The sequence below is a fragment of the Tyto alba genome, unplaced genomic scaffold, assembly GCF_018691265.1.
Source record: "Tyto alba isolate M040663 unplaced genomic scaffold, T.alba_DEE_v4.0 Super-Scaffold_13, whole genome shotgun sequence".
Classification (NCBI taxonomy): Eukaryota; Metazoa; Chordata; class Aves; order Strigiformes; family Tytonidae; genus Tyto; species Tyto alba.
In genome coordinates, this window is record NW_024881275.1 from 47,769,492 (window position 1) to 47,787,933 (window position 18,442).

The following is an 18,442-nucleotide window of genomic DNA, read 5'->3' on the forward strand; positions in this document are numbered from 1 at the left end:
AGCATCCTATTTGGCACATTGCAGCACTCAACAGCAAGAAGAAAAGAAGCAAACTGTGTTTAGTAGGACTACATGGTTCCTATTTTCAAGTTTTACTGCTCATACAAAAAAGACAGTGCAGCCCATCTACCACATCTGAAGCATCTCCTTTTCTAATACTGGAGCAGGTTTAAGAATGAAGGAAACACATCTCAGAGTTCTTGAAATTTACTTTTATTAGTATTTGCTATTGCTTGCAGTACTTGCTGTGTGCAAACAAGAATCCCTTGAAATATGAAAATATTTGCAGTAATTTTTCAGAGAAACAAATCAAAGCAATTTCAATGCTTCTAAACTCACAAAAAAAAAAAAAGATATTAAGTAATTATTTTCGTATCACATCAAGGTGTTTTTTCTGAATAGGGGTCATTACCTCTCATAAACCAAAACACCAGCCAAACTTCAATAAGGGAAAAAACCCTCAGCTATACCTCCCTCTCTATTAATGTACGAAGCTGTTGGAAAAATACTAATTTTACTTCAAAATCCCAATTTATGGTCTCAGTTTTGAATTCAACTTTGTCAATGGTGTGGGTGATAATAAATACAACTGCTGTTTCTGCAGATGTTTCCTGCAGTTAACACGCACTATGCTAGTAAGCAAAACCTGTTACATACATAATTTTTAAACTTTACAGTTTTAAGAAAGCAAGCTTACAAATATTTAGCAAGATACTAAATGTATCAAATAGTAAACCAATAAGATTTTTTTTATATTTTCAATTTATTATTTCCTAATCTCCAAATTGCTGACCAAGATGTGAGTTAAAGTGTCCATGTTTTGACATCAATGCCACCTAACACAATACAGGAAGTATGATTTCAGGACATGGTGCTAACAGCAACTTCTTGGCATATATGGTCTTGGAACTCTCATTTTGGTATGTAAACCAGAAGATAAGTTTTTAATTAAAATCACAGATTTGTAGTTACAGAAAGAAGGCTAATTTCCCTATATACAAGGCTGAAACATATTAAACTTCACATGTGTACCATTAAAACATGCTCATTACTATAAAGAAATTACTTTAAATGTCATAAAATATACCAAAATGGATATATATAAAACAATGCCAAGGCAAGAGGGAAGTGGTGAAATGAAGACAAGGTGCACACATATAGCCACATTTAAAAAAATACAAGTTTTCAATTTTAAAAATAATTCTGCTCTTTTAGCTGATGGGACAAGTCTGAAGAGAAGTCTGGCTCTAAGTTGTTTTCATACCAAAGTCTTCTCTACATATAGTCTGAATGTACAGTATGTATTCACTATTGACTTTTTTATGTAGGCATGTGAAACTACTTGTCCTAGGTTTGAGTGAGTGGTGGGCTTTTTTGGTAGCAGGGGAGGGGGCTATAGGGGTGGTCCCCTGTGAGAAGCTTGTCGAAGCTCCCCCAGCTCCAAGTCAGCCCCACCTCTGCACCAAGGCCGCGCCAATCAGCTGCACTTCTGCGATAGTGTATTTAAGAAGGGATGTTGTGAAGAGGAGTCAGACTTGTCAGCAGGAGTTGCAGCAGCTGCATGAACACCAAGGTCAGTGGAGGAAAGGAGGAAGAAAGGAGGGGGGAGGTGTGCCGGAGCAGAGACTCCCCTGTATCCTGTTGTAAGACGGCAGGGCAGTCCCCCCGCTGCCACCCATGAAGATCTACGGTGGAGCAGACATTGATTTATGGCCTGTGAGGTGTTTCGCGTGGATGACCAATCCGACTGTGCCTGAAGAAGGCCAGGGTCTTGTGGGAAAAGGTAGACCCCGCTGCTGTAGTTCAGTGCTGGAAGGATTGCAGCATGTGGCAGTGTCCCATGCTGGAGCAGCTTGGGAAGGGCTGAAGCCCGTGGGAGGGACTCCAGTTGGAGAAAGTTGGTGTCCCACACTGAAGCAGTGTAAGGAAATGCTGCAGCTCGCGGGAGAGACTCACTTCGGAGAAAATTTGTGGAGGACTATCTCCTGTGAGAGGGGGACCACGATGGAGCAGGGCAAAGAAGTTGCAGAAGCTTGCCTCATTGAAGAGAGAAGAAGTGGCAGCACTGTCTGCATCCCCCATTCCCTGCCCCTGTGGTGCTGCAGGGCGGAGGTAGAGATATCGGGAGCAGAGCTGAGCCTGGGAAGAAGGGAGGGGTGAGGGGAAGGTGTTCTCACGATGTGGCAATGCTTCTCACTGTCCTACTCTGTTAAGGGTTGTGAGCGTCTATAAAAAATGTATGTTCTTTTTTTTCTTCCCCTAACGAGTCTGCCTTTTGCTCATGACCATAAAGGTGATTTTCCCCTCCCGGTCCTATCTCGAACCCCAAGCATGGCTCATCGGTCCCTTCTCATTGCCCGAAGAGAAGGGGGAGAGAGTGGCTGCGTGGTGGTTGGCTGCGGACCTGGTTCAAACCATGACGCTAACATACAGGTATATCAACAGAGCCAGGGTAATGAACACATAAAACAAATCACACTCCACTTAAAGAATTTTTTCCCCACATTAAATTTTATATATATATATATATTTTAATATATATATTTATATATATTTATGCATGTACACAAGCATGCACACGCATATATGAAATACAATATGCATAAATGGGGAAGATAGCATTTTAGCACTTAAGACTGAAACTTCTTATTTAGGTAAATTAACATTATGCTGACCATATTTGTTGACAAAGTGTTAAAAAATATCCAAACCCTAAACTAAGACAAACTGATGCCTAAGGACCTGAACTAGTATTTACAGAGGCACGGAACAATTTTTCACAGAAAAATACATTTTAACCAGCAATTAACACAGATGATTTTAATCAATCCCCCCCAAACTTCAGCACCCAAAGAAATGACATTTACACCAATATGTTACACTATTGTAACTAATGTCATCTCCACAATGGGCACAAAGGGAAGTCAGCACTATAAATTTGTTCCTATGAAAAGGACTACCGGCATAATACCTCAACTTCTATTGTGGTAGAGCATATTCACATTTGGCTGCCTTCACTGGCTCTGCTTATCATCACAACACTGAGCTGCGTTAGCAATAGATGCACGTCTCTGCTTGGCACACCATACTCAAAAAAATTTCTCTGCATAATGCAGTATTTTATGTTCTCAAATACTGAGGAAAGTCAGGATTTAATTCTTTCAGGAATGTACCAGTTTACATTCTCCCAGTCTCTCTGTATTGCTAGAAATTTGAAGCCTCAACATATACTTTTAATCCATTTCAGAAACTACAAAATGAATCCATAAAACAACTTACTTACCTAATTGGTATGATCAAACTGTCATGTAATATAAAATGTTCTTCAATATACTGAATATACACACACTGGTATTAGTCCAAAAAAAAGCTGTCATAAAACTTAAGTGTTGTACTTAAACACAGGCCCAAAAATCCAAAGAGGGCAGAGATATTTAATTCTAAGAATAAGGCACTCTAAATACTACCTTGTTCCATTTCCTTCTTCTCTGGGGAGATTCCACAGAATAGGGGAGAAAACACATCCCAAATGGCATAATACAACTGCAACAGCTGCAGTATGAAACTGTCACAGCAGTTTCCAACACCAAAGTGTCAAGGCTCCTCTCACCCTGTATTTCAGTTCTCTGTTTCTCCCACTTCTGATACTTTTCTTTCCTTCTTCCAGGCCATTTCCAACAAAAAAAGGACATTTACACAGCTGAAACAAATACAAAGGGTTTACTTTGTCATTCATACAGTTTAGGACAAGTAAACTCTCTGTATCATCTACGAACAGATGAACACAATGGTATGTCCACTGAGCATAATGTTATGGTTGGAATCTCGTTAACCAATTTCTGGTTAAAATGGATCTATTTACACTGCCGAACACTATGTTTATACACTGTAGAACCATCCTTAATGATAATACATATCTAGGACTGTGTTTAAGTGGTTGTGTACCTGGACTTTAGTAAAGCCTTTGACACCATTTCCTGCAGCATCCTCCTGAAGAAACTGGCTGCTCATGGCTTCAACAAGCATACTCTTCACCGGGTAAAAAACTGGCTGGAAGGCTGTGTGCTAAGAGTTGTGGTGAATGGAGTTAAATTCAGCTGGTGGCCAGTCACAAGTAGCATTCCCCAGGGCTCAATATTGGAGCCAGTTCCGTTTAATATATTCATCAATGATCTGGATGCGAGGATAGAGTGCACCCACAGTAAGTTCGCAGATGACACCAAGTTGGGTGGGAGTGTTGATCTACTTGAGGGTAGAAAGGGTCTACAGAGGGATCTGGACAGGCTGGATTGATGCACCAAGGCCCACTGTATGAGATTCAACAAGGTCAAGAGACAGGTCCTGCACTTGGGTCACAACTACCCCATGCAATGCTATAGGCTTGTGAAAAAGTGGCTGGAAAGCTGTCCAGTGGAAAGGGCCTGGGGGTGTGAAAAAAAAAAAGGCCCAAACAATAGGCCTCGAACCAAAGGTGACTTCTGAGTGAATTCCCTGACCAGCAACCAGCATCTTATCAGCAGCATGAAGCAACTAACATCTTATCAGCATGAAATGCAACCCTAGGAACAATCCTTGAAAACTATAAGTAAACAACAGGAAGTAACTATAAATCCCAAATGTAAAGAAAAATGGAAGCTCCTCAGACGTGCCCGGATCCTAGCCAGATCTGGACACGCCTGAGTGAGGCATGTCAATCTACCAGGTATCTCCTGTGAATTTTGTATAGATTTATTTGTTAAACTGTATAAAAGCTGGGCCCTCTCACAGCACAGACGGAGACCCCACCTACGAGTGGACGCACTGCGTAGGACTTCCCAATTGCCGGGAAAGGCTCTCCGACCCTTCGCTGTGACGGGGCTCCCCAGCTGATGCATGGGTCTGGATGATGGTAAAGTCTGAGGGCAACTGGTGATGTATCTTTCTTAATCACTATAGCTAGCTTTATGTAGTAATGACTAGGTGCATTACCTTGCTTACTCTTTCTGCTGCTTTAAACTTAAGTAAAATAAGCCTATCTCTTTAACTTGGTGTCTGTGTCCTTTGTGTTAGCCCCATCAATTGGCAAAACAAAGTATTGGTTGACAGATAGTTGAATATGATCTAGAAGTGTGCCCAGGTGGCCAAGAAGGCCAATAGCATCCTGGCTTTTATCAGAAATAGTGTGGCCAGCAGGACTTGGAAAGTGATCATCCCTCTGTATTCAGCACTGGTGAAGCTATACCTTGAATACCGTGTTCAGTTTTGGGCCCCTCACTACAAGAAAGACGCTGAGGTGCTGGAGCACATCCAAAAAAGAGCAATGAAGCTGGTGAAAGGTCTGGAGAACAAGTCCTGTGAGGAGCGGTTGAGGCACTGGCAGTGTTTAGCCTGGAAAAAAAGGAGGGTGGGGGAGACCTTACTGCTCTCTACAACTACCTGAAATGAGCTTGTAGTGAGGTGGGTGTCAGTCTCTTCTTCCGAGTCAGAAATGATAGGACAAGAAGAAATGACCTCAAGCTGTACCAGGGGAGGTTTAGATCCAATAGTAGGAGAAGTTTTTCTTCACTGAATTGTTTGTCAAGCACTGGAACAGGCTGCCCAGGGACGCAGTTCACTGTCCCTGAAGGTATTTAAAAGATGAGTAGATGTGGCAGTTAGGGACATGGTTTAATGGTGGACTTGTCTGTGTTAACAGTTGGACTCAATGATCTTAAGGGTCTTTTCCAACCTACATGATTCTATGATTCTCTTTAATGTTAATCATATTTAGACTATGCGCTATATATTACATAGCACTTGCTTTAAACCTGTATGTGCCATTTCATTTTTATTAATAGGTTGTGTAAGTTTAATAGAGTTGTCTTAAAAAACTTCGGAAAAAAAATGTTCTCGTCCATTAGTTGGGATTTAGACATACCTTCTGCCCTCAGCAGCTTGCAGGTCTTCATTTTTGCATGTATCAGATCCATCACAGGCCCTGTGAACATATTAACTGCTGCAACAGCAGCTGGTTCCTCTGCCCCTACAAAATACACATATTGGGAGGCTATCATCTAACAGAGGTCATCCAGACATGTACATAATCCTTGTAACAGGATATAATGGGTAGAGAACTTAGTCTTCTTAATATAAGTGACAATTATAGGAGCTAGAAAACCAATAAGGAATTGATATTTTCTGCTAAATTAACCCAAAGAGACTATGAGAAAACATTGCAGATCCTCAGCTTCAAGAAACATCTTATACTTGTGTAATCTTCTAATTTACTTTAGAAAATAGGATTATTCTCATGCAAAGACACAGTAAGTTTTGTTAAAAAAAACAAAACAAAACAAACAAACAAAAAAAAACAAAAACAAAAAAAAACAAGCCACATGATATATATCAGATGATATGTGAAGGAAAAAAAGCCTCACTTTCCCAAATGCACTTAAATAGGCATGGTTTGCTGACTGACTTCTCAAACCTCATCACACATTTCTACTTAGGAGAAAAAAAAACACAAGAATTTAAAGTACGCAAGAAATTCAGTGCAATCTGTCATATTTTTTAATAAAGTCTACACTGAACAAAGTCACCATCACAGCTATGAACTGTTAAGTCACATTTCAGCTACAGACAAATGTAAACATCCACATATTGAAAGCAGAGCCAGAGAATACAAACACTATACTAGGTCTCTGTATTTGAATTTGAGGAAGAGTACTCTGACTGTTCTCTCATACAATAAAGAAACTGAGAATAAAGAAGAAGAAAGCTTCACATATGATCTCTAACCTAAGCTTAGCAGAGGTTCTTATACAGAATGACCAAATGCATATTGGTCTTACCAGGCTCTCCATGTTCACATCCAAACATTTTTCTCAAATCCATACTCATCCACTTGGAACTTTGCTACTGATCTTCACAAGTTCCTTCCACAACATTATTTAAAATGAGTAAGTGTTCCTACTCTTTGCCTGTGTCTCCAATCTCTTAATTTCCCCTTTGTTTGTATTCAGTTTCATTGTTTTCCCAAGAGACTTAAGCAAAGGACACCAAAACAAAAATGCCCTCTCAGTACTTACCAACAAAATGGTTCTAAATGGCTTTGCAAGAGAGCAATTTCAAAGTAACAGATTTCAAAAATGCAGCTCATCAAAATAATTCAGCACATCACAGCTTTTTTAAAGAACTATCTCAACACAGATCAGCCAAAGAAGTAACCTGAATAAAGAAGAAAAGTTCTTAACTTTTGCCTAGAGAGAAGGCTATCTCCTAAAGCTTTCATGAAGACTATCAGACAAAGCATCTGCCCAGCAGCAGCACTGTAAGTGTGCCATGAATGCTCTCATCCCTGCTCATACAATTATTTATTCTTATTGCATTGTGAAAGAAAAATTTGGCCAGTTCTGTCAGAAACTACCAGAGCTGACAGACCACAAGGTTAAGAGACGAGATTCTGGAGAGAGGAGAAGGCTGAGTTCCTCCAGTTGCTAAGCTTGCCCAGGACAGATGTGTTCACAGATTTTGGGGACAGTAACAAAATTACAAGACTGACAAGATGAAAGGTCTATTTAAACAGAAAGCACACAAAACACAGCATATATGGTGGCACTGACATGAGGCACTGCACTTTTTTGTAGTATCTATGGTCATAGTGGGAAATACAAAAAGCAACGTTATTCCAAGTGAACCAGGAGGTAAGGAGTTCTAGGACAGCAAATCTAAAATACGCTTACTGAGAACCAGGAACTGTAGACATTAAAGAGAGAAAATCTCTATTGTTCTGAGATGGAAAGAGCAAAGACACCAGTCTTTTTACAGCTAGAATGCCTATAAAAGACACTAGATTTATGCTGCTCAGCTTTTCTTCTACCAGGCAAGGAACAGTTCCACTGCAATTCAGACAAACTGGCTGGACAGCAATCAGCAAAATACTTAAGAGGTAAAACACCTTCATTTCTTTCTTCTCCCTTCTCAGTTTTTAAAGAGCTGATGCTCTTAGAAGAAATCAGTAGAGGGCACCAAAACACAAAGGAAGTTTCCTTGATCTTTCAAGAGCTTAGTAAGAGAGGAACCTACCCACTGCCAGGTGAAGCTAAAGGGTAAAAACCACAAAAATCATCCTGTTAAATCAGAGACCTAGACAAACTTTGCCCCAAACGGAATCTAAATACGCCATATTAGATGATTTAATTTAGTATATATGCTTGCACAGAGAGGGAAACCACAAGCTATCTTTCTGCATGAACTGGTTAAGTCAAACCAGTATTTTTCCAGAAATTTCAAGAATCAGTCCTCCACAGTCAAAATAACTCTCTGACTAAAAACAGTGAAAAAGAATTTCACATCCTACCTGTACCCTTAATCCTACATTTCAAATCCCTCTGGGGCAGGGGGTGGTGGAGCTACACACAAAGATTAAATGAAAAAACCGTAGGAGTCTAAGGTTTGCTCTGTACAAATTCTGATTAGATTCACTAGCAATTTAGCCCATGCAGTTTCCACGGACAAACATATGTGACAGCTCTGAAGAAGTAACGTGTCTTCCTAACTGCACCATTTTTTTATACTTTAATAAAAGCTTGGACAGAAACTGTTCAATTCTTAAAGACTTTATTAGTAAGGAGTTGAAAAAGTAACTGGACTTCATCATCAACAATATCACTTTCAATCACATATATTATCTCTTCTTATAATGTAAATAAACCATCTTGAAAAAATTTATTTAGATAAGCTGATGCATAAACTTCACAAATAGCACTGTCAGCTTCCAAGCCAAAACAATGTATTTCAGAAAAAGACAATTATGTACTGTGACTCCCACACCACTGAAGGTGCAAAACAAGGACTGATAAACTTGCAACTTCAATTTAGTACTTACTATCCTTTTATTTAAAAAAAAAATCATTGAACCAGATGTGAATCAAATAGTTTAACCTGCTCTGTAAATCGTTAAAGATGACAAAATAAGTTTCACATTGGAGAATCTTGAGATCCCTAATTTATAAGTCCCTTTTATTGGTACATGACTTCTTGCAATTACTACTCTCAGTATGTACTACCTCCTGGTAACAATTCCCTGGAAATCTTCACATTGTTATTCTAGGTACGCGTAAGTGCTTTTTCTAGAGATTTGGTGAAAAAGGCAGATCAACAACATGATCAACATTCACTAGCCATTAAATCTGCCATGGCACCTATTTGCTCTCCGTCTCGTGCTTTGTCCTTTAACGACTGCACCCTCCTTTCTCTTATTGCACACACGATTAGGCAAATGGAGTTTCTTCCTCTTTCTCAGAACACCGAGTGTCTAGTACCACAGCTGCAATACCCCCTGAAGGGAAACAAGGTTTGTATTTTTCATCCCTGTAGTGCTGCGAAGCAGTTATGTAGTCTGTTGGGCCAGCAAATAGCAAAATCCCCCAGATGTGGATAAATACCATAAATTTGGTAAATGAAATCAAAGTATTTGCCTAAGTAAATGTTATTTGAGAACAAACACATCAGCAACAACACCTAGCCAAGTAGTAAGCAACACTTGAATGAGGCAGACTATTAGTAATCATTTTCAGCTTAGTGTTCCAGTTGCTTCACTATACATTCAAAGAACTTATCAGAACATATGCATTTGCTTCAAATATGACTCTCAAAAATCCATTTAAAGATGCAAATGCTATACCTTCATAAACATTCTCCTGACATAGAGTGCAGTGAACTTCTGTGTAAGTAGCAAATTACTTGCTATAAACAATTACAACTTAAAATGGATGTCTCCAGAAAACCTCTCAACACACAGTCAGTTTTAAAATACACTTCTTGAGGAAACATGAGGCATGTTTCTGGCTTAAGTATAAAAAAATTCCTTTCATGTTATACAGTAATTGGAATTAACTCATATATATGGAAAAACACTACAGCAATGCCCTAAGACATATGCTTGCTAACATCAATGTTTCTTGAACAGTTCTTTCTCAACTAACTCGAGAAGATTAAAGACACCTAGAAACTTAATTTTACTATAAGAGTGGGAGGACAATCAGCTGTTCCGTGCTTCAGAAATACTTGCTGCCTCTTTGCCCACAGCACATTGAACCCGCCTGTCTTCTTGAGGACAGCACACAGCAATCAGTTCTGGAAAGTTAGCCGACTTTTAGGTTCCATCTCTACCTTTTGAAGATAACTGCAATTGCATATAATGCAATTTTCACAGGATCTTATGCATATGTCCCCTGAATGAACCTCGCCGAGGTCTTGTCCACCTTCCAGGCCGCCCCACATGAAAGCACGGCTTCCATGCAGACACACGGGGCCGCTCGGGCTTCCCAGCCTAGGCCGCTCAGTCTCCTTCGCCCTCTACCTTTACGAACAGTGGCCGAACAGAGCCGGGTCCGGCGTTAAGCCTCCCCGAGGCGCCCACTGCCCCATTCCCCCCTGTGGCTGCCGGGCTCCCCTCTAACGAGTCAGGGACACCGGGAGGTACGGGTGAGGTCTCGCCCCAACCGGGCCCGCCGCCCTCCTCCTTCCCTACCTGCCGTCCCCACGCCGGTACCTGCGGCCGTGGGGCACGGCGGGACCGCGCCCCCGCTGTCGCCGTCCTGGCTCCCGCGCCGCCTCGCGTCTTATTGGCGGAGTGCCCCGCTGCTGCCGCCTGGGCCTACACCGTATGCCCGCGCGATCGCTTCCGGGAAAGTCGGCCCGGCGTCTTCCGCCCATCACACGGTGACTCGTCCGCGTGCTCCTCGCCCGTTCTGCGTCCGCGCCGCTGTCGCTCGCTCCCGCGGCCCGCGACCACCTCCGCCTGCCATGTTCCGCACCACCAGGCCGCTGCGGCCCCGCGCGCGCGCACCCCGCCGTCTCCGGGGACCGGTGACGTCACTCTTCAGCCAGCCCAGCTCCACGAAACTAGCCCCGCCCCACGGTCAGCTACGCAAGGCGTCTTTTGTTTGCACCTAAGGGAGGCAGAGAGGCCGTACGTCACCGCGACAGCCGGAAGAGGAGGCGAGGCAGCCAACCCCTCGCTCTCGCAGAGACGGAGCAATCCGAGAACCGCAAACGCCTGTGCACTAGGGTGAAAGTCGCTCTACCCCGTATCAGAAGCGGAGCCCCGCATGCTCTTGTGCCTGTTTACTTTCAATTTGTCGCTCCGCGCCCTCTGGCCGTACAGCGGCAAGGCAGAGAGCATGACACAGCTCGGTGCTATACCCCTGCCCCAGCTCCGACAGTGCCTCCCCGCCGCGACGCCGCTCCGTCGTCCCCACAGCTTAAAATGAAACAGAGCAAACAGTTCCCGGCAGTTGCCCTGCAAGTCTGTGGGCGCGTGCGCGGGACTGAAGCATCGGACGGGACTCGCGCCCTGGCAAGAGAGATGGCAGGAACGAGGCCTGCGGACAGCGGTACGTGCTGATGGCACTGGCGGCGTACTCACCGGATCGGGGGCAGTCGAAATGCTATCCAGCCTCTCAACAATGGCCGCCTGTAGTCTGCGCAGATCATACTTACGGACTTTTATCTGCTTTCCTTATACTCGAGGGAGTGAGACTTACTAGATAGTCAAACCATAGAAGCAACGTCACATGCTAAAGTCATTAGAGAAAAACTACCAGCATTTTACTACCAGTGCCACAAGGAGACTGACTCTTGAGGCAGAACTGCTCAGCAAAGGGAACAAATGAGGTATGACAGAACCGATTTACTCAAGTTATTCCCATTAAATAAAATATCACCACCCTATTTTCATCATTCAAACCTGCCTCCATTCCGTGTACTTCAGTCTAATTAAAGTTTCCCAAATCTGAACCAGGAAAACAAACCATCTGCTGTAGATACAAAGAATTAATGCTCTAAAGGAGACAACTCACCAGGCGTGAAAGTGGTTTAAAAGCAGATTATATCCGTGCAGCTGCCAAATGTTAAATTAAAAAGGCATGAAGCTACTCAGTATGAAAAGGCAGAGTTAAATAAGAGGGGAGGGGTGAGTGAGTAGGGGGGCAGGGTAGACAACACACCAAGAGGCATGAATTATTTCTGTCCTAGTTTGACAAGAATGTTTTTTTCCAGTTTAGAAATGGGAGAGGGCAAAAGAAAACCCTTATAATATTCCCATTTTTTGATGTATTGTCCCCCACACATTACCCACAAGAGGTGCATGTAGATTTTATGGATCACATATAAATAAATGTGATGGACATTTCTTAAAATACCTGGTTTACTGAATCATTTTGAGTTCAGTTATAGATGAGACTGTTATCCTGCCTGACTGCACCACCAAAAGAGGCATACAAAAACGTGGAATTTTTTTTTTTTTTTAGGATTAGAACTTGTAAAAACACTTCCCTTCTTGTGAAAAACACCTTTTTAAAGAGTTGACAGCCCTCTGGATTACAGACTGAGGACTGGCTGCCCATCAAGACAGACAAGAGTAAGTTCCAAAATGGAAAATGTACTAACTGTAACTGGGAAATTTAAAGGTTAGAAATAGTGAATCAAATCATGTAGTTATGTATTTGGATCATAAGTACCAAGCAAAAAGAAATTCCTTACATACTATAAGAAACCAAATCTAATAGCAGTAATGATGGAGAGAAACTAGCACCTGGGGGTTTGAGACATGCCGTTTGACATGCCGTTTGTTTGATAAGATTGTTTGTTAAAACATGCCCTTTGGTTGGTAAGACGTGGGAGTTGCTAGGGGAGGGTTGGTTCCGTGGGTTGGACGGGTGCCAAGGGACCAGAGGGCTGGCGCCAGAGTTGTAGCTGCGGGAATGTGGTGACAGGGGCCCAGAGGGCATGCGCCAGAGATAAAAGCTGAGAAGTTCATGAAGAAGAGGGAGCTTTACTTCATCCTTGAGACCCCGGTCCACGACCACCAGGAAGATTTGCGGAGGTGCGAAGAGAAGAGACAAAGGCGGGACATATGGAAATGAGTTATTGGAAAGCCTATGAATATGTATAAGCATCTTATGAATATGTATCGTTCTGGGCATACAGGAAGTAACCCCGAGTCATATGGGTGTTCGTGTTTGTGGTGGAGCGACCCCCCGTGCACCTGGTACCGAATAAACATACCTACTTTACAACCTTAAAGGTTGTGGAGTCTTTATTCCACGAATCAGTAATACTATGAAAGTAAAATAAATAGAAATAACTTGAAAAGAAGTAAAGGTAAACATCTGGTAATATTACTTTCCAACCCTTCAGTGGTAGTCAAAAAATTCCACTGGATTGCTCCCATAGTGCATTATTTTTTTCATAAATACTGGATAGTCAATTTAGTTTTTAATTGCATGAGAACTAAGGAATAGGTAACTTGATGAGAACTCTGAAATGAGATGTCCCAAGAGTATTTAGGAGTTGCATCTTTGGAGTTTCTTTTCAAATTGAATGTGCATTATTTAATAGAAGTAAAAACACTGGTGAAACAACCACTCAAAGGACAAAAAATATTTTTAAGGCTAAATAACTTGAGTACGATTGAAATGTTCTGTGGGATAATACACGTGCATCAATCTCTCTGTTTAACACTAGTAGGAAACCACTGCTTGGGCATTAGAGCAAAGTAATACTCCAAGGAATAGTAGTTCCTTGTTACAAATGCCCTTCCTTAAATGTTATGCTCCATAAATTAATTTATTCAGTTCTGTTATTTAATATTTTAAGAATGACAAGTCCAGCTTTAGGTATTTAATTCATTTAAAAATCATAGGTATTAAACATATACAGCATGTTATACGTCAAGGAAAAAACAAATAAATTACAAACATGAAAAAAGAGTCCCCTGACCCATGCACAGAGGCTTAAAAGTTCCCACCTCCAAAGCAACAAATATCTTAAGATGTATTTCAATTATAATCACTTCACAACACCAAATCAAATGGGAAATGTACTCTGTATCTAGGCCATAATAGATCTTTTCATAAGACAAGAGGCAAAATCCTAGTTTTGATGCTATGAAGTTAAACAGGTTCTTAGTATTACCAATAATGCTCTCAACAATGACACATCCTTCTTAATGGAGTGAGGATGCACATGAAAAGTCTTAAGACTCCATTTTCCGGCTGTCACTGAACATGAATTCAAGATTCTCATGTGCCAAGTTAACAAAATCAAGTAACAGGTGGAAGCATGGGAATTGTTTGCGTTAAGGTTACAACATTCCTTTAAAATGTGTGGTGTATATACGCAGATTGCCAGTCAAATACCTTCTTTTACATTTCTCCTGTAATGCAAAAACTGGTTATACAGGGTCAGGCACAGATCAGTAAATTATTTCACTAAAACATGTGTATTGACTGATCAAAGATATGTCAAACTATTCTGAAGGCATGCTTTTCATAAAGTTTTTAGAATTAATGCAAAAAAGTCCAACAATTAATAAAAAATTTTAGATAAACATATCAAATCCTGCACTTTAAATTATATTCCTACCAAAATGAACAGTTGCTGTCTCTTAGTAATGGCAGAATAAATCAGAACTCTTATTTTCAAAGTAATTCACACTGGAAACGATTAACCAGTTCAAAAACTGACACAAAAAAACCAGGCATATGTGAAATACAAGCGAAAAGTAGTAGTGAATTGCAACTGTACCCTAGTACTGTAACCAGTTGCTTTTAGGAAGCACTACTTACGATTAAAAAAACCCCAAACAGTATATCTATATACACAAGCCCTTCAAAAATTTAAAACACAGAAAAACAGATATCCAGTCAGCCTATACCCTCTAGTGACACTAACTGAGCATTAGTGCTGGATCATCTCTTAAAACAAGAGCAGAGTTTAGTGGCACATCTCAGAAGAGCACAGATGTCTGTTCTGAAGGTTATTCACTGATTTTCCAAACAAGTGGTCATTTTAATTAAGGGATCAAGTAGAATTTCTTACAAAATGCAAGGCAAACAGCTTCATGTATTCTCATAGAAAAATCAAAGCTCCTACCAAATTAAACTGGCATTTGAGGGAAAACAAATCTTTGAAATACATCCAAAAGGCATTGTTCCTGCTTTTTATACAAGTTTCACTTTAGTCAGCTTTTGCAGTTGGGAGTTCTCATTTGGTGCAGAATCAATAGCTTTTGCAGTTGGTAGTTCTCATTTGGTGCAGAATCAATAGATTTTGCAGTTGGGAGTTCTCATTTGGTGCAGAATCAATACCATTGAGAAAGATTGTTTTCTCCTACCATCCCTAAATATGCAAAAAGCAAAGTTGTGGCCTAGTTCCTCTATTACTATGGACACAGGTGGTGTGCCAAACAACTCAAAAGGCTACTTCTGAAATTCTTCACTCTTCTGAAATTTAAACCAGGTAAGCTGTCACACCCCTTCCTACTCCTTTTTCCCAAGTGAAGCACCTAATAAACAGAATTTCCAACAAGACTTAAACTAGTTTTAATTACTCTGATATGAAATAAAACAAAGGGAAGACAATCAATCTAACACAGAGGTGATCTTCCATGTAATGACAGAACAGGAAGAATGTTAAAAGGGAACGCCAGCGTTAAGTTGGTGTACTAGGATGACTCTGGAAGGAAATTTCTCCCACCTGCTTCTCATACAAGAATCTTCCAAGAACAGAGTATACAAGGACCAAAAAACAAAGCAGTGAATACAACTGAAAATAGTTAACCAGCTAATCAACTGGAAACTTAAAATATTTTGCCATGGATAGCATGTCTGACTACTATCTATATGTTAAACCAAGCCTCAAATCTAGGATGGTAGCTAAAAATAAAATTAAATTTAAAAAAACAGAGGAGGAAAAAAAGAGTGAAAGGGAAAAAAGAAAACAAGGAAGTAGAGCAGTAAAAGAAATCTGCACTGAAAACAAATCTAGCTCTAGGATAAGCTGGAACAACTATAAAATTAGCTTACTCCAGAATTTCAAAACACAAGGATTTATGCACTAATCAAGGCACTGCCATGCAGGTCGCATTCCACTTCCCAAGAAAGATAATTTCAAATTTGACAAATACAATATGCCTTTTTCCAGGCATGTCATACCAAAAAGTTAGTTTACTATGAAGTGTTATATGTGCAAACAATGTTATACATGTTACATGCTGAACTAATGTTAATCAATTTGCATTATTTACAGACAATAAAGCTTAAGGTAGAACTATCAACAATAACAGGAACATTAAAGCAAGTCTTACAAGCAGTTCAATGTAAAAACTTTTCCCTTCTGTAGGCCACACTTACATTACTGACCAAGTATCATTGAACATTCAACATCCAGCACTCTATGGTCTCAAAGCAAGCTAATCTAAGAACGTGTCAAAAAAAGTTTAGGAAAATGCTTGCAGACTACTAGACAGGTTGGTATTTTAAGGCTGCAGCACTGAACAGAAGCTTTCTATCTGTAAAATCTTAAGTTCCAACTCCAAAACAGGAAAATACAGCTACTGCAAAAAGGCTTTGAACACTTAGCTAGGTTCTAATCTCTGAAGTCAGAAGCAAATTGTGAGGGTGTCAATATGGCAAATCACAAATGGGATACAAGCAAAAAGAAAAATACAGTACCGAAGACAAATTTCTCCTTAAGTGACTAAAGGATTGTTTTGAGTAAAACATATTTCTTAATACGCTAGACACAGTTCAAAGAGTAACTTTGAAAACTGATTGCTATACCTGCAAAACAAACAATCTTTGTATAGAGAAAGCAATACATAAAAAACCCCAGTGCATATACATTTTCTGAAGGAAATGTAAGCCTCACCTTGTCACTGTCATCATTACAAATGTGATCTTGATGGATTGAGTGGCATTGAAAGGATGTACCAATGCTACCTACAAAAGAAGGAGGGAGGGGGAGATAAAAAAAAATAATTAAAATGATAACCCAATTACTGTGAACACTAAAAATAATACAAATTTAGCAAACATGCTTTTTCCCCACACAGAAGAGAGGTTTAGTTGCCAAACAGCTATGTTTGACAAGTCATGCATTTAATTCTGATAATGGAATAATGTTGGAGAATGGCTCAGAGACAAGGGTTCTGTGCCTTTAGCCAGTAGATTGTAAGCCTGCATGCCTGAGTTGTGCCTTGTCATGTATTAAGAAAATCTTTGAACGAACGTTAGCGCAGGCTCTGCTCATACAAAAAGAAAAAGGGGGAATTGTTGGAGAATGGCTCAGAGACAAGGGTCCTGAGCCCACCGAGCAATTGTATGATCAGAGCCTGCTCTAGCTGCTGATGCTGAGCCTCACTAGGGTTTGCCTGCAGCTGCTCACAGCTGCTGATACAGGAGGAATGTCAAGGACGCTTCAGCCCTGTGTACCGTGGTGTGTCGAAAACAGGTTAAGGGGAATTAGGAATAGTGGTCTGAGAAACCCAGTGTTATGATAATGGTGGTCTGAGAAACATTGTGTTACGGTACTGTCGTGTATTGAAAACAAGTCAACAGGAATCAGAAATAGTAGCATGAGAAACTTAGTGTTGTGAGAGGCTTGTGCTGTAAGCTAACTGCAGGTGGGTGGACCGTGCGAATACGACCTTTGGAGCTTAAGCCAATCAGCTAGTGACTAGTAGGCATAATAATTATCATAGTCTGTATAAATATATGTACCCTGGACCAATAAACACACACGTTGATTGATGTTCTATCACCCACACTGAACCCGTCTCGGCGTGTCGTTCGTCCGCGGCTCCGCAGAATAATCATCAGAGAGACATTTTGCACAGTGTACCAACAATGTCTCCACATATATTTTTTCTACACATTTAAAGAGAATAAAATTAGAACTAGTTCATAAATCCAAACCAAACATATGAAATACATACACACATATATATAAATAAGGAGAAGCTACAGACTTCATGTTTAGGCAGTGTTGTCCTGTCCCATATCCTTTACTACAGAAAATGTTCAGCACTATGGGTAGCCACAAAACAGCAGTCTCTTCCCAGTGATATGTTAAGAATATGAGTGAGTAGAAAAATCCAAGGTCAAAGCAGAAAATTTTTAATGGTATCTGTTTTTTTTTTTTTTTTGTAGTGAAATTTCTGCCTGTTTAAGGTCTTCCCACAGGTCCTTATGCCTAGGAAAAAAGGGACAGCACACCTCTGCAAAGACTTACCCCAGTCCCAAGACTTCTGTCCAAGGAAGGAGACAAATTAAAGTTTGATTGTATCCATATAGATTCTCAAACAGATATACAGAATTCTTATTCACACTTTCAAGTTTTATTTAATATGCTGTTTCCTTTCTCAGAAAGTACAGGAGTTGGGTAACTGCTATTGTTGAATTTGTGCTTTCCTAATATAACTTCTTCCTGCAAATACTGAGCAAAAAACAATTTTTAAAAAGGAGAAAAAAAGAGTCTCATTTGTAAAGCTATATCATTTAATGATTTTCTTTATGGAAGAACTTTTCTCCACAAGTTACCAGTGGTCCTTCTGTTATAATTCTGAAATGCTAGTAGTCCTATTTTGTAACATTCACAACAAATTCCACACAAAAAGTCTGTCGTAAAGCTTTGCGGT

The 18,442-nt window shown here is 40.5% G+C and overlaps 1 protein-coding gene and 1 long non-coding RNA gene across 12 annotated transcripts in view; one reads left to right on the forward strand and one right to left on the reverse strand.

Moving 5' to 3' along the window:
• Positions 1-18,442, reverse strand: part of RNF38 (ring finger protein 38) — a 160,754-nt gene that overhangs the window by 42,277 nt on the left and 100,035 nt on the right. For 4 of the 11 annotated variants that reach the window (XR_006164852.1, XM_032988451.2, XM_042787754.1 and 1 more), the window contains exon 1: positions 10,493-10,688. Coding sequence is in view for 7 of the 11 variants with exons in the window: in XM_032988451.2 (XP_032844342.1) it covers positions 10,493-10,677 (185 nt within the window). In the remaining 4 variants the exon portion in view is untranslated. Of the gene's footprint in view, positions 1-5,896; positions 6,002-10,492; positions 10,689-16,674; positions 16,746-18,442 lie in introns of those variants that run through there. The other 7 variants (XM_032988453.2, XM_032988448.2, XM_042787755.1 and 4 more) reach the window with 5 other exon arrangements.
• On the forward strand, positions 11,550-13,047 carry LOC116960609. Its single transcript, XR_004406471.2, has 2 exons — positions 11,550-11,637; positions 12,273-13,047. It is a non-coding gene; the product is annotated as an uncharacterized LOC116960609 (long non-coding RNA).